The 16,778-nt window shown below is 49.2% G+C and overlaps 1 protein-coding gene across 2 annotated transcripts in view; it reads right to left on the bottom strand.

The window, feature by feature from the left end:
* Positions 1-1,898: 1,898 nt before the first annotated feature.
* The window catches only part of OLFM1 (olfactomedin 1), a gene marked incomplete at both ends in the record, with an annotated part of 28,421 nt that continues 13,541 nt past the window's right edge, over positions 1,899-16,778 (bottom strand). For both annotated transcript variants that reach the window (XM_080630735.1, XM_080630734.1), the window contains 4 exons: positions 1,899-2,573; positions 5,717-5,823; positions 10,933-11,152; positions 13,597-13,752. In XM_080630735.1, the coding sequence (XP_080486861.1) occupies positions 1,899-2,573; positions 5,717-5,823; positions 10,933-11,152; positions 13,597-13,752 (1,158 nt within the window). The remainder of the gene's footprint in view (positions 2,574-5,716; positions 5,824-10,932; positions 11,153-13,596; positions 13,753-16,778) is intronic.

Raw genomic sequence — 16,778 nt, 5'->3', positions numbered from 1 at the left:
TTCATCATCTTAGTTGCCCTGCACTGGACTCTCTCCAGCAGGTCCCTGTCCTTCTTGAACTGAGGGGCCCAGAACTGGACACAATATTCCAGATGCGGTCTCACCAGGGCAGAGTAGAGGGGAAGGAGGACCTCTCTCGACCTACTGACCACCCCCCTTCTAATACACCCTAGGATGCCATTGGCCTTCTTGGCTTTCTCTGTATCCTGGACTCGTGGATGAGCACCAGGTCATGCTTTCCTAATTAGAGGCCTTAAGGGATCCATTTTAGACTTCTTCCCTGGCATCTGAGTGCCTGTGGTAGATTTACACCAAGAAAGGAAACACCTTCTTGGCCACAAGGGCACAGTGTTGGCTCATGGTCATCCTGCCGTCCACTAGGACTCCCAGGTCCCTCTCCCCTACACTGCTCTCTAACAGGTTGTTCCCCAACCTATACTGGAACCTGGGGTTGTTCCTGCCCAGATGCAGGACTCTACACTTTCCCTTGTTATATTTCATCAAGTTTCTCCCTGCCCAACTCTCCAGCCTGTCCAGGTCCCGCTGGATGGCAGCACAGCCTTCTGGTGTGTCAGCCACTCCTCCATCCTCCCAGCCCAGCTCCTCGCTGCCCGCCCCTCCTGGCAGCCGCTGCCCATCAAGGGGTTTGGAATGAGATGATCTTTAAAGTCCCTTCCAACCCAACCATTCTGTGATTCCATGAATACTCAATTCAAGGTGTAAAGGAAGTCAGGATGACTGCTTCACCGTTACCCCCAAACCCCTGCACTAATCCCTGTTACCACTCTCGGTACAGAGAAGACAGTGATCAAAGCAGGGAAGTCTCCTAATATTTTTATTGTTCCTTAGATAACTGTGGATAGTACAAAGTTTTCCTCTTAAAAAAAAATTAATTACCTTCACGTTTCCATAACCAGGGCTTCCCACGGGAACCTGATGCCACAGGATTTCCACAGAAGCCATTTCCAACCACCATAATGCTATGTAGATAGTATAACAGTAAGAGAATATTCCTGTAATTATCAACATGAAATTGGTTATCTGTGTATAAGGGTGAACACTGATCTTTTTTTTTCTTTTTAGAAACAAAACCATCATTTATTAATCCAAACTACATCATTGCATTTACAACATTCATTGCATAAACTGGACATACAAAGTTTTGCCACCTCTGGTAAATAACAGACATACATTATACAATATATTTGCTGAATACATAAGTTCAAACAATATGGGTACAACAACTTGTTCATAATACATACTTAAACCATCGTGTTTAATAGTTACTAAGACACAGATCCATGAGCTACTTCGGGTCTCAGCACAGTTAATCTAAGTGACAAGAACACAGTTAAGAGACAGCAGCTGCAATGGGAGGCGAAGAAAACTAACCTGTGATAGGTCTTGTTCAGACAGCGAGCGCTCCTCACGGGTCAGCTTCTTCTGCTTCGAGATACAAATCACGCATCCATCACAGCTGACCGGGACGTCGGGGGAATGTCCATGCAACCCACACACAGAAGAGAGCGAGTCTCCCAAGGATAAACCTTCAACAGTCATTGCCTTACTTTAGTATGCACTATAGGTTTGCTATCGGAACAGAAACAAAACAAAACCCAAACTGAAGTGGTTCTTTAAGTGCAGTTCCAGCTGCAAGTACATGGTTATTTGTGAGTCTATAACACAGGGCCAGACTTCTAGAAATGTAGAGGTAATGCTGATCTGTTGGGTGTATGCTGAATAATCCTCTGTGATGTTGGTCTTAATTTTGGCAGCTGTTTATATGTTTACTTATTTAAAGAGTGTTTTCTTGACATTAGTATTTCCTTTCAAATTCATTTCTCCCCTTTCTTTCCTTTTTGTTTCCTTTTCTAAATCAGTTTCTAAAGAAGGATGGACTACAACTCATCAGACCTGATGACGTGGAAGAGCGTGACATTGTAAAGTATTTGGTGCCCGTTGTTCCAGGCATAGAGGGCCCGATCCTTGGGGTTGTAGTCCAACATGGAAATGTGTGAGTACTTGTTTTGGAAGGGGATGTCGATGTACTCGTAGGTGGAGGCGTTGGTCTGGTAGGCGTAGTGCACCTTGGTACCTCCTGAGTAGCCGTTGGTGACATAGAGCGTGCCGCAGATGATGAAGGCCTCCCCGGCGCTGCGTTTCGGGTAGCTGGTGTTCCAGGTCTGGAGGCTCTGCAGGGTGTTGGGGTCCAACTTGCTGATGACGATGTTGCCCGCATTCTGGTTGGTGGCGTAGACGGCCCACAGCCCGTTCTCATCCACCATGAGGTCAATGTCCGAGTGGCCACCCCAGGCATAGTGGTACATGTTGTTGTAGCCGGCATAATCCAGGCTGCGTGTCTTGAGAATGGTCTCTGTTTTCAAGTCAAACCTGATAATTATGTGGCTTTGGTATTTATTGAAATAGATGGAGCCATTGTAGACCACTTGACCAGTGCCTGACCAGGGGTGAGGGAGACGGTGGGAGGTAAAATTATCAGTATTCATGAAATCTGCCATGGATTTATATTCACGGACAAAGCGGTTGTTGTGGTAGCTGTCCATGTACCAGACCTGGGCAAGCAGCAGAAACACAGGGGGTTAGAAAACAGCAGAGACCCACTTGAGCCCTTTGCACATCACCTGAGAACTGAGTGGGGAGCAAAACCCAGAGCAAGGCATCCAACCCACTGGAAAATGCTTTGTCAAGCGCCTGCCACCTTCACCCAGAAATAAACCCAATTCTTGGAACCCCAAATTAGCCAAGAAATCAATGGAACAGCGAAGCTTCCCCAGGGGTAACCTGGTATCTCCCCATAACACTAGAGCTTTCCTGGGACCTGCTGTGTGACTGGCACCATCCTTCCAGAGGGCAATTAGCATCTTTGGCGAGACCCAGCACATTATGCTGATGCTGCTCTTGCTTCCTGCAAGCCCCATTGTGGCAGCACCCAGTGAATTATCCCAGCTGCTGTGCAGAACTCCATTAATGTGGCATGCAGAAGCAGTGGATGTAATTGCTCATTGTCAAGGAAATTCAGGCAAAGTCCATATTGGTTTAAAAATCATACACTTCTGCATCAAAAGCTTAAACCAAGGCCGCTATGAGAGACAAAGCCATCAAAATCCTGCTATCAGGAGATGGGGGAGAGATTTTAGATCATCATTTAAGTGCCAGTTCACTAGGGACGCTGTCTAGACTCCTGAAAGAAAAAGCTTTTGTCATATGAAACCAATTCCGAGGCAAATGGCCAAGCTGTGCAGTTAATATCAAGAATATCCATTCAGTGAGTGACATTCTATATGCAGTTACTGCCTACAGATAAAGATAGCTGCTTTCCCTAAAAGCTGGTTAGGCAGGAGGAAAGGTAAACGAAGTAGCAAGAGGGAAGCCTTAAAGGATGCAGATTTGGGTACTGCTGTAGCCCAAACTTCTTCTGCAAATAAACCCATTGTAAAAGCCAATAGTGTTGTCTCTGCAGTGTGGCTGTCTCCAGGGTCCCTTCGGAGAGACATTAGGAGACATTTACACGCTGTGTGTGTGCATGTAAAGACTTTTGGCTGCTGTATTTGAAAGGCCAAGTGGGGTCTGCAAAAACTTTGTAGGGAACTTGAGCCCTCCATGGTTGCCCCCTTGGGAACACTGCAGGGGGGGAAGGAACACCTGGCAAAGGGCTCTGATCCTCCCACCTCCACTGCGGGCCGGAGGGTGGCTGCAACAGCACCAGAGGAAACCCATGGGTTCCAAAGCCTGCAGCAGGAGACGTGCCTGCAGCCTGGGAGAGCTCCTGCTCCAAGATGTGGTGCTGGGGAGTGTTCCTCACCTAATGAGATGCCTTCAACTGAACCAGCCTGGGAAATAACACAAAACCCCCAAGAAAACGGATTGTCTCTCTGCTGCTCCCATTTCATTACCTGGAATTAAAAGAATTACACATGCCAGTGCATTGTGCTCGGCTTTTAGAGAGGCAAGGAAAAGCTGAAAAGAGCAGAGCCTCATGTCAGAATGCTGCGGCTGCAAGGTGGCAGGGCCCAACAGCTTTGGAGAAGCAGGGATTGATGGATAGCAGCATCTCATCACACAAGCTGGCAATGAGCAACCTCTTCCTGCCAATACCCGTCAATCCCAGCACTCAGCATCCACTCTCTGCCATGCTCCTGCAGGATCACCATTCCCCCAGTTGTGTTCAATGATCTCATGACATGAACAGATTAATCTATGAACCGTCAACCACCTCCTAGGGCTTGGTGACCTAAGATGGACACGATACCCTGCCCACCTCTCCTCAGGCCCAGCTCCCCACTCTGCTGGGCAGCCAGTGAAGTTCCCTTAACTGTGTTTCTAATAAAATTCCCATACATTTATATATTCCATACACAGATGCTTGTGAAGCCTGAGCTACAGTTCTGAGCAAAGTGCCTGTCCACTCTCAGGACAAAAATACCCTGCAGAAAAAGGCATGGGTGAAAAATCCCTATTAAATATAGTCCTTTGAGACAAAACTCTCTGAAGATGGGAAGATCTTTAGCATTTGCTCAACCAGCTCCAGCTGCAACAGGCCTGACTCTCCCTTCACAGATATATAAATCACATTAGTGACAAGGGATGCAGCAAGCACAGCCTGAAGGGGACAGGTCTGTCCCCTCTCTTGAACAAGACAAGATACAATGTGGGTAAAGCCTTCCCATCCCACTTCTGATCAGGATATTATTGGTTTAATAACTGTAAAATATGGATGTGTCATATTGGGAACCAGTGCCAACCAGTTTGCTGCTGGTTCAGAGAAAGAGCCCAACGCTTCAAGTCACTGCTACTTCATTGCTGTGCATCCATGGGCAAATGGAGCCACCCTCGGGATGGCTTCTCCAGAGCATGCCTCATCCAGAGCATCCCTTGTCCTCTGATAGCTAAAGAAAACTGATCACAGGGCAGAGCTCTCAAAATAGGTGCCCCAATACAGCCCTTGCTGGTGCCTTCATCTTTTGATGAAGGATGCTGCATGCAGGAGGGAATTACCATGCAGCCAAGCTCTGAGGTTTCTGTTTTGTTTTGCTGCCTGCAAATCCTCAGCAAACACTCTGAGATATTTTCCATTCCATCAGTCATGGGAAGCCTGGATTGATTTTCAGCCAGTTATTGGCCTCCTACCTCCTTGGGATCAAAATTGAATGGTCTGAATGGAAAAAAGAGACCCAAACAAAGCAAAACAAATCTCTCTCTGGCTGCAGTCAGTTAATTCCTCACAACAATGAAGGAGGAGGATGGAGAACAAATGCAGCCAGATACATTACTGGAGGTGCTGGCAGCAGAGGAGCAGCAGGGACCAGGTCCCTCTGCTAAGCCCTGGCTCCCTCCTGGCTGCCAAACTCAGATGAGAAACCCAGCGCTGGACTTCCCCCTGCCATAGGGGGCGCAGACCTCGTGGTGACACTTCTGAGACCATGCACACTCATCACTGCAGTGAGTTTTACCCGCCCTGAGGAGGGACCACTGCACAGGGCTGCTCAGCCCCATCCTCATTCTCATCCTCCCTGTGGGATCCTCAGCCCCATCCTGCTGCAGAGGAGGCCAGCAGAGCCCTATGAGATGGACTAGAACCTTCCACAGGTTTCACAGGGCACAACCTGGGCTTTGCTGCTGGGATGTGATGAGTTTTCAATGACCTCAGCCACATCCCTGGAGGTGGAACACAAAGATGAAGCTGTCGCGGTCTTACCTTGTTCTCTCCCTCCGGAGCAAGAGGGTCTGTCATCCACGATCCGAACCTGGACCCCGAGGTTTTAATTGTGATGGGATCACTTATTCCCGTCAGCTTGCCACAAGCTGAAAAAGAGTGCAAGGCTGGTGAGCACCACATCAGACCACACGGCTCCTTTGGCGGGGGGTCTTTGCCAGCCAGCCCCGAAGCCCCGATGAGGGGCACCAGAGCCGGCCATCACTCACACCACACCACTCTGCCCCACTGATGGGCAGCTCTGGGTCTATTTAGTTAGAGGTAATTAGGCCAAGAGCAACAGTGGGATGCTTTTGTTTGTCTCATGCCTCTCAAGAACCAACTGTCCTTATCACCCAGCCCCAAGAAGGAGCCTTCCTGAAGCAGCCCTGCTGCTAACGTCACAGATAGCAGATGATTCGATGACTCTATGAGACATGTTAGCCAGGGTCGAGCAGCCAGGTAGGGAAATTAGCTGAATGCTCTGCTCATTTCTGCTATAATAGAGTGGGTGCAGCTGACATAAAGACAGACGTGTCCCTTCCAGCCCTGCTGGAAACATGCATTTGGTACAGGTTATGCAAAGGAGAGAAAAAGAAAAGGTGGGAAATGATGTGCAATAAAAGCTCATCCCTGCAAACCATTTACCAGCTTCCTTCCCTATCGTGCCTGCTCACTTCGGAGACAAGAACGAATTCACCAGCCTCCTCCTGTCTCCTGACTTCTTCCTGAAGGAGAAGCCTCTGGCAGGCTGGGGCAGGGGGAGGTGGTGGTGGGATGGGGTGGCTGCTCCGGGTGCTGGGTGTGCAGGATGAGCTGTGCCATGGCATGGCAGCACACACGGCCCTGGGGCTCAGTGCCAGTACCCAGGGCTGCAGCTGTGGGTGGGAGCCCCTGGAGGTGCTGCTCAGACAGGGGTAGAGCTCTGCCAGCTCACGGCAAGGTCCTTCTGCTCTAAATCACCAACTTGAGTCATAGAACGGTTTGGGTTAGGAGGGACCATTAAAGGTCATCCAGTTCCAACCCCTGCAATGAGCAGGGACACCTGCAATCTGACTAGGTTGCTCAAAGCCCCAGCCAATCTAATCTGGAATGCTTCCAGTACACACAGGCCACAATATCTCTTTGCTGCCTTTCTCCTTAGCCTGTTCTCATCTGACTGTTTATATTCCCAATCACAGCCATGGGACACATCCACCTCCCCCAGCTCTGAGCTGTGGCCAAAGGGATCACCTTAGCCTGAGGCATAAAATAGATGACGCTATTCTTGATATACACCAGCACAACATGGCCATGGGGACCACCAGAATTCCCACAGCCTTCGGACACCAGGCAGATAAAGAGAGATCCCACTGGAGAGCAGGGAGCTCCCCTGGCCTCACTGAGACAAGACGTTTGGGAGCTTATCCTCGTGCTTCGTGCATTCAAAACCTCCCAGCTCCAAAGGAGAGCAAGGTACTGACAAAGGGATGCAACGGGTTACCATAATAAATGCTTCACGTCTTGCAAATTCCCCTAGCAGAGGATCAGCCTTGCTCTAATCACAGATCTGCTCAGCGCTGCCTGCCGCTATCGCAGCCCTGTGTTGCTGTTACTTTATCTCTTCTCTTCCATGTCCCTGGAGAAAAACGTTGGATAAAAGCTCATTGATTTAAAACCAAAATGTTAAAAAGCAGCAGCAGCCGCTGCTGAGGGTGAGCTGGTGTCTGCAGTGGTGAGGCTGCAGCTCAGATGTGTTTAGCTGGAGGCACATTCACAGCAGCTCTTCAGCAATGCTCTTACACAGGGCAAGGTGTTTCCTTTCTTGGTGTAAATCTACCACAGGCACTCAGATGCCAGGGGAGAAGTCTAAAATGGATCCCTTAAGGCCTCTAATTAGGAAAGCATGACCTGGTGCTCATCCATGAGTCCAGGATACAGGGAAAGCCTGTGAGCTTTCGGGGCATACATGGGGGACCCATTCTCATTCCAGTTTCCCTGGACCTGTGGCCCATGAGGGCCTGCATGTCCCTGCTCCTGGCAAACAGCACAAATCAGCCTCTTCCCAAATGACCCTTCACAGCCAACCTGCCCCCAGCAGCTCAGCACTCTGCATGCACAGCATCTCCAGGCACACAGCCCCTTCCTCAGCCACACCAGGAATTTTCCATCAGGAGAAGACACGCTCTGCTCCAGCCAGTTAAAACAAGCGCTCCATCCTCCCGGGATACCGACACCTCCGCTCCATGTTCCTCCTCAGATCCAGCCCACAAGCAATGTTGAGCAGCTCGGCAGCAATTTATCCACCAACGCAGCCACCGACACCAGCACCATCTCCTTCTGGACTCCGTGGCTCTGCTCAGGCTGTTGCTGCTTGCAGCCAAGCACCTTCCCTGCTGGGGCTTCCCATGAATCTGAGGTTGGATCCCTCCATTACCAGTCCTGGTCCCATCCCTGCACCAGGGCTGTGTGCTGGGATCACCTGCAGGAGTCAGGGAAAGCTCCTGCTGTTAGGTTGAATTCCCCCTTCAGCCAAACAGTGACAACCTCCTGGCTCCTCTAGAGAACACTAACGGAAACACTAAAATCCCTGTATAAATAGTGATCTTTAAGAGTGTAAATAGAATAACAGATTGAACATGCCTTTATCCCATTCACACACGTCAGGGTCAGGAGATGTTTTCACTATTGATCCATCAATAACGCTTAGGAAGCCCAAAATGCAAAAAAGGACCATCCAAGGAAGATGCTGCTGCACTGACAGGTTCTGGTGCTTCCCAGAGGATGGGGAGAGGCGAACCAGATGGGAACACATCCTTTTCCCTCATCCCATGCTTATTGCAGCAGGTCCCTGATCCTGTTCTGGGCACATCAAGCTGTACCCTGAACTCTAGAAGGTGAACACGCATCAGGTGCGCAGCGCTGCTGCCCATGCAGAGCAAATCTAAGCTAAAACGTTCCTCTTGAAACATCAGTGAACCTCTCTGAGCAGATAATTTGCAGCAAACAGCAATCCCCAGCAAACAGCCTCATCGTGCAGCAGCCAAGTGTCTGTGAGGTTGTTATCCCCATTTAACTCAATTAACCACCATTTGCACTGGTTTACACTCCGGAGCCATAAACAACATTGGAAATTCAATCTGTGCTGTTTGCTGTCTTGTGACCAAATAAATCACCCTCCCAGGCGAACCCTTGTGAGACTCAGCATCCATCTCCACCACCACCCAGGGGTGCTGCAGTGCCCCAGAGGAGAAACACTGCCCAGACCCCATGGTCAGAGAGAGAGGAAGAGCAGAAAGAAGGGTCATGGCCAAAAAGCCCAATAAAGCCTCAAAAAGACTCCAAACCCTCCCAAAAGTTTCTAAAAGAAAGTTCCCTGCAAGAGCTCACCATCAGTCCCCTGGGCTCCTGCCTTGCATGGAGGATGAGGAGGCAATGAGGCAGAACATGCTCCAGAGCAGAAGGCGCTAACGGTCCAAGAGCAAACTCTATTTATTTTGGAGCCCTAAATGGTTTGGGAGCTGTTTCCTACAGTCTGCAAGGGGATCATCACAGCTCCCCTGGCTCTGGTGGAATCAGCCTGGGCCGGGCAGCTGCACTGAGGCTGCTGGAGAGGGGCTGTGGGGTCCAGGGTGGTTCTGTTTACAGAACTATCCCTGGGAAGGTACTTTTACAGCTCAGACTCAGCCCCCTGCTCCTGCTGCTGTTCCCTCTACCCATCACCCACAGCTCCTCCTCGTCTCCAAGTGATGGGCTGAAGGATACGGATGCAGCAGCAGATGGTGCCCAAGGAGTGGGCACCTCTCCTCCCATCACACCCACCTCTGCCTTCAGCAGGGGAGGAATGAGAAAAGCTGTTTGCAGGGCTGTGGGGCTGCCGGGGGGTTGCTCTGGTCAAACAGGCACTCCTGGCCATGGTCTCCATCCTTCCTTATCCTACCCACTGCAGGACTGTCATTCCTGAGGTGCCTGTACAGCCCCCATATGATAAACCTCCAGGTATCAGGTACTGCTAACACAGAAAGCACCACGTCATTACAGCCTCCATCATTTCTGTCCCCAGTAAGGCTTCAGGGTGAAATTCAAGTGGGTTGAGGACAAGGTCAGGACTTTCCTGCCACCCCCCAACGCTGTTGCCTTCCCCAGGGCCATCACTTCCCTGTCCCAGGTTCCAAGTGAGAGGCAGCTTATAAGGACCACATCAGGTGGAAATACAGGGGAGGCATCTAGAAACAAGCAAAAGCAATCCCACCAGCAGAGACTAAAGAGAAACAAAGCGTTACCTTGCCAAGGATATAAAGTGCTCAGGAGAGATCTGATCTTCCATGAAGTTACCTGAGAGTGTAATTTCATATGTGCTACCAGAATAGACTGCGGAGCAGTTCATGTGTTTAGATTATCTAAACTGCGTAACAAGAAAGTCAATAATGTGAGGAGAAATGAAATCAAGTCAGAGCTGGGTCAGTGACCAGTGGAGAGGCTTCTGCAGCTGCAGGAGGCAGCACCCACCTTCCCCTTCTCCACTTGTGCTTGGGGTGGGACACTGGGATTAGCTACGGCTGTGTCTCCCCACAACAGACCCAAAAGGCTTCAGCCAATTAATACTCTCTAACTGAGATTACAGATGAATCTGTCATGTTTTAGCATCGCTGGTGACTTGGCCTGGTGGAAGGGGCTCCCCTGGGGAACAGAAAGGATGGGGAGGATTTCTATCCCGCTCCACTGCGCCATGCTCTTCTCAATGGGGATTTGCAAGATGCAAAAGGGAAAAGGGAAACCGAGTCACAGCCTGCACGCACACACACACACACACACACATACACACCGCTCAATGTGGTGCATGAGACCTCTGATGTGCCAGGTCCAGTTTGCAACAAGATGGGGCATCGATGCACAAGCCACACGGGTGCATGTGTTTGCTTTGCATAAGCGCATGGACCGCATCTCACTGCCCGCTTATGCAAATGCTGCAAAACGCCACATGCCCAGCCCAGGGCCTGATCCTGAAGCACTTACACCATGAGCAGCATCGCTCCTGCGAGTAATCCTCAGCAGGACTACTCCCAGGATGGATGTTACTGATGGCATAAGGATGTTCAGGATCAAACCTGGCTGCACGAGCTCATCCCTTACAGCCAGGCCCAAGGAGATGTCCAGTCTGGCATCTCTGCCTCCAGACGGGATGCGTGGGTTAACACCGATGGTGTTCAGCCAGTGCCACCATGTTGTTCTGAGCCTACCTAATTTTTGCATGCATGCACGAAGCCTTTCTTCAAGATTTGACACTCTGTTCTGAAGCTCTTCGTAGTCATAGGCGCCAATCTCTTCCTGGAGTTCGTTTAGAACTGACGTCAGATTCTGGACCTCCTCTTTAAACTGCAATACCAATTTTGCATCGGCTTTGTACTCTTCCAACACTGGTATCAAAGGCCTAAGTTCCTCCATTTTCGCTTTTATTGCCTGCAAGGTTAAAATAAGCTTGGTTCAGTGCTATGCGTGCAAAAATCTGCAACCCTCTGCCTTGACCTGGTTGCTTCCTACGTGAGTGCAAATGTCCATATCCCACAATCATTATCATTTAAACTAGTTTAATTATTAGTTTGGTCCAAATGATGTATTGGAAAGAACATATTAAACAGGCTGCAGAACACAAAAATATTTGGGAAAGGCCTTTATTTGTCATTTTTAGAATGCAACATCTTAGGGTTACATGCTTCAGATCACATACACAAAGAGTTGTTTTTTGTCGGTTCTTTTCTTTCCAAAAAATAAAAGAAAATAATAGATATATATGCATTGACAAGGGTTTCAAACTAGTCATGAAATGCATCTACAATTGCATGCAAAGGAAGATCTCGGTTGGGTGGTTCAAGGTTCCTTAGTGAGATATGGTGCTAATTTGGAAAATAATCAAAAAAATCAATGCATGGTGCAAAATGCTCTGTGGCCCTCTTTTCATGGTTACATGGGAGTGAACTGCTTCTTCAGTCACTGCAGCATTGAAAAAACTTGCTTTTAAGTTAGCCCTGTAAGCAAGAAAATGAAATACTGTTGAGGATCTAGCTCGCTAACCTGCCTTATATAGATAGCCATTCATAGACACATACTCTTACGGACTAGAGAGAGAAAAAAACAACACGAGAGCTCCAAACCACTCACAGTTTAATGCTGGCATTAGCAGAAACAAAATGCTGTGGCTGGTATTTCGAATGGTGCTTTGGCAGCAAATTAGACAAAAAGCCTTTACTGTTTTTCGGCATACTATAAGGAACATCAAAATCAAAGCCATGATCAAATGTACTTTGCAGAAATGGAGGGGTTTTATATATCTTTTTTAATGCAATGAAGGCCTCATTTAAAGGCACGCTACACAGCATTTTGTTGAGGATGCTTTGCTCCAGCAGCTAATGAGTAGCCATAAATATGCATGCACCTACCCTTAATGAAGCGTGTTCGATACACACAGCGTACCTGGTGCTGCTCAAACTACTGCACACAGTGGCCAAGCTCCCAGCGGGCAGGGCTGGGACGTGTGCCTGCCTGCTGAAGCAGCTGGGGCAGAACGGGTCCACAGACTGCTCCTCAGCCTCACCTCTGGCCTTCCTTCCCATCCCCTGCTCTCTAAGTCATGAGGCTTTTCCTCCTGCGCTTTGCACTTGGGGAATATATTTACTTTCTTATGTACTTGCATTTGCTGGTGCAAGCTCCCTGGCTGGCAACGGGGAGGATTTAACTCATCGGGATGGAGGGGGAAGAAAATGAACAAGTGAAAAAATAGAAAGGAACTCATGCTTAAATTGGAAAGCTGGTCTTTCCATCCAGACTGCGCAGCTATATTTAGGGTCCTGTGATAACCGGAGATGGGGAGTGGAGGAGGTGGAGTTGGTGAAAAGTTCTAAGAACCTTTTCCGCAGTTTTTGATGATGTACTCTTGGTATTTCAGTATTGAACTGAATTTTTCATTTCAACTAAAAGAGCCCTGATCTGCTTTAAACCACCAGCTGCTGGGGAAGTGCCTGCAAACCAGGGTGAGGATCAGTGGGTGCCTGAGCAAAAACATCCTCAAATTTTACTAGAAATCCTCTCCATGTGGGATTTTCATATCTATTAACCCAAAGCATTACGAAGATTTATGATTCCAGATATCGCCAACAGCCTCTTTTGGGCAATTTCATTTGTTCCCAATCAATTTCTTGGAAGTTTAACCACTGTTCCCAATGGTAGCTTCACTGATACCTTCTCATTTGTCGGATGTCAGGACGAAACACACAGAACCCGTCAGAAGGTGCTGACCCTGCTGCCAACACCATTACTTCAAACTTGGATGTTTGCGCATCCTTGAGATGGGCAGCTTGCCCTGAGGACAGCTACAACAGTGGCACTTTTGGGGTTGATGTTTTGATCAGTTGCCCCATTGCTACAACCGCTCCTTAGAGGGAGGTGATGTGGTGACAGCCCATTTGCCAGAACTGGAAACGGAACCCCAGGTCCTGGCTCTTCCCAAGGAATGGGTCCTGGACATGCCATGGAGAAGGGCTCCCTAGCCACAAAGGCGAACCCACCTCACTCTGACCTCCACCACCCCGGGGTCTCCCTGCAGACCCCCGCTGCAGGGAGATCCTACATTGCTGATTGGGCACCCAGGTGGCTTGTAGGTCTGGAGATGTACAAATGTAGGCTTTCACCCTATAGAAAAATGTATTGCAGATGATGGAGGATGCGATGCCACAGCCTGGATCTGGCTGTGCTTCAGATGGGGGAGAGCTGGATGGGTGGATGATGGCCAGCACTGTGTACAACCAGACCAATGGCCACGTGAGCTGATGAGGGCCACGGCCACAGTCCTATGTGCACCCACTAAATCCCTGGCCACAGCTTGGGTAGCAGTTTAAAAGCAGACATACCTTAAACTGCCTTGCCAGGTGCTGCTTGTGGCTTTCTTCCACTTGCTTGAATTTTGATTCCAGTCCCCTCATCTGGTTTTCCATCTTCTCCACGTACTGTAGGTCTCTTTGAGTCCGCCTGTCCAACACCTCTATCGACTGGGACATGTTTTGCACCTGCCAAATGAGAAGGGACTCAGTTAGAAGGTGCTTCCCCCACAGTGAGGCAGTCCCATCACATCCCAATGCTGAACCCTTTTCCTACACAGTCGTCAACCTAAAGAGTAATGCACCTCTGCGTTATTTGCTAGTCAATCAACATGACCCATGCTCTAAACCGGAGCAAATTGGGTTCAGAAATGTCTATCCTGCCATACTTCAGAGAATAACAATCACACATGCAGACATGGCTTATAGCCAAGGCTAGCACACATCCCTCACGATGGCCTCACCATCAAGTGAGGAGAGGCTCTCAGTTGAGCAGAAGCACACCTGACTACAAGAAATACTTCTGCTGAGGTGCACATTACCATTTCTCCATGTAAGTGACACTGATTGCCTAAATGCAAACTTTACTCCCAGCTAGTAACACTTCATTAGCCAAACAGCCCTACTGCTTATATATACAGCATCTGCCATCAAATCCAGCTGCAGGTGAGGGCATCCCAGAGCTGGGAAGCACCACAGGAGCTCCTACTCTGGGTGATCCCACTGCAGCCTGCCCACCCGGGTGGTGCTGCCGTGTCGGCATCTTTCCTAGCCGAGCGACGCTGCATCCCTGCAGCGCCCATCTGGCCCTGCTGAAGGAATGATGCAAGAGGGTTGGCTGGGCTCATCATGAGAAAGAGAGCTGAAGGTGTAAGGAAGGGAGGGAAACCATAGCTGGGCTGACCCGATTCTGGAGGCTGGCTGCCATCCCATTTATTAAGATATTCCCTTCTCTCATTTTTCAGCCTAAGAGAAGGTAAAAGCAGCTCTGACATAGGCAGGCACCTGAGCGCCTTTTAGCATTAAAGAGTGGTGTAATTTAAGGTGTTTACGTCAGGGATGGTTGTATTCATACATCACAGGGTTCAACCCACGACTGGTGCCGCTGCCACGTTACCCACAGGAACATGAGTGCAGGCATCCGTAGGGATGACGTCTGTTTGAAATGAATCAGGCACCCCAGCATGCAGCTGCGTCAGGGCCTCACGTTAAAGGTGCCCTGGTTCGAGTCTCTTCATCTGTGGGTGTCTGAGCAAAACCTAAACATGAGCCAGCACCATCCCTGCAGATCCGCTCTGAGACACATCCCATAGCCCTTGCTGCCACATCCGCTCCTGTCTCCAGCCTCGCCAAAGCCAAGTGCAGGCAGGCTGGGATGGGGAAAGAATGGTGCAAGTGCAGTATTTCCTCCAGCAAATCCCACTGGGCTGCTGTGACTTACCTCAAGTGACAGAGCAAGGGGACGGCAGGACACGCGCACGCAGCCAGGTCTCGGAGGCTGCTTGCTGCAACCAGCACAGGTCAAATGCCAACTTTGGTGTCTGCATCTCTGAAGCGATCAAAACGCCCATTGCTCACGCACAACGACAAGCAACCTATTACAGGGAGCTATTAAAAATGAATGGACAACCCCTATTCCAAAGGCCAACAGTGAGGAAACATTTCGAACAACTGCTCCGGGGCTCTAACAGTCCTGCTGAGCAAAGGTGAAGCTATTTCCAGCCTCTAAGTCCAAACACATCGCTCAGAGATGAACCAGCACCCATCCTGCCTACCACCAAGGACCTGCTCAGGGACGTGTGAGGAGCAGGGAAGAGCAGAACAAGACCCTCTTGGTTTGAACAGGAAAAGAGCAAACCTGAGCTCAGCCCTGGGGTAGATGAGCTCTCAGCAGATACAGCTGGGTGCTGAGTTACCTGGGCTGGATGGGGAGGAGTTTGAAGACCTCTCTGCACCCTGAAGCAGGAGAAGGGAAGTTTTACATAAGCGTGACTTGTCTGCAGATATTTGTATTCTGGTAATCCAGCCTATCCTGCTGTTAGTCAAGCTGCATCTACACAGCAGAACTGTTCCGATGGGTTGGAACAGGAATGACTCACAGGGATTATACAAAATTGATCTCATTTATTCCACTAATGCCTAACCCCAATTAAAGGACAAATTGCAAGTAAGCAGCAAAGAGGGCTTCCGGTATCTGACCCCACAGGGGCTAAGCCAGGCTGGGGGGGTCCTTCCACTGCCTCATGGATGGTGGGGAGGCAGAGACAGACTCTACTAGGAAACGAATCAGAGTATCTCACTCAGGTTTCTGCTCTGAATCACCTCGGAAGGAGTCAGCCTCTCCCCTGACGGCAGAGGAAAACAGCATCCTCACATGTCTCCAAACAGAGACGCCTAAAATAGGCTGCTGTGCTATTTCGGGTGTGTTTTTCAATTCCAGACTCTCACTCTTTGTTGTCCATATTATTTTCAACCAGGCAAGATCCTGGTCAGACTTACACAGAGTCAGTCTCCACCATTCCTGATCCCTGACAGTAACATGTGCTTCATCAGCTGAAGATCTACTTGTTTTCCTTCATTAGCACATACTGCTCTTGATCCAGCAAAGTACTTTGGCACATTACTAGATTTCAGTAAGGCTGTTTGAGCTTAAACTTACACGTACAAAGTGCTCTAATGAGCTGAGACCCAGCGCTATGGGCTCTCAGATTCCCTCAGCTTCAGCCATTAACTGCTATTCTCAAACATCAGCTAAAATGCTTTTTTGCCTCTGTTGGTGGAGCACACACACACAAATGAAACCTCATTTTCCATCAGGCTAATGTGAAAGAGATACCTGTGATTGTCTTGGGGAAAAGAGGTAATTTTAGCATTTGAAACAGAAAACCAACACAAATGAAACTTCCAGCACTGTTCTGCTCATGCTGTTTGGCACCGAGTTGTTTCAGAATTAAACCAGCGTAACAGAGGGGAAATACTGGCCTGACGATCCTAGAGAGGTTTATATTGTCAAAGCCATGGTTTAAACCCTGCTCAAGCTTCCCGGTGGATCAGCCTTTCATGCCAGCTCAGAAAGGGCTGTTCTAAGCCCATCTTTGTGGTTTGAACTGGGATGAATCTTTAGCTTTGAGTAGCTGGACAAAACTGGTGGAGCAATAGCGCAAAGCATCTTGAGGGAGATTCTCATGGTCTATGTGAAGGATTAGCAGAGAGAT

The sequence above is a fragment of the Psittacula echo genome, assembly GCF_963264785.1.
Source record: "Psittacula echo genome assembly, chromosome: 16".
NCBI classification, from domain to species: domain Eukaryota; kingdom Metazoa; phylum Chordata; class Aves; order Psittaciformes; family Psittacidae; genus Psittacula; species Psittacula echo.
This window is presented reverse-complemented; position numbering and strand designations above follow the sequence as displayed.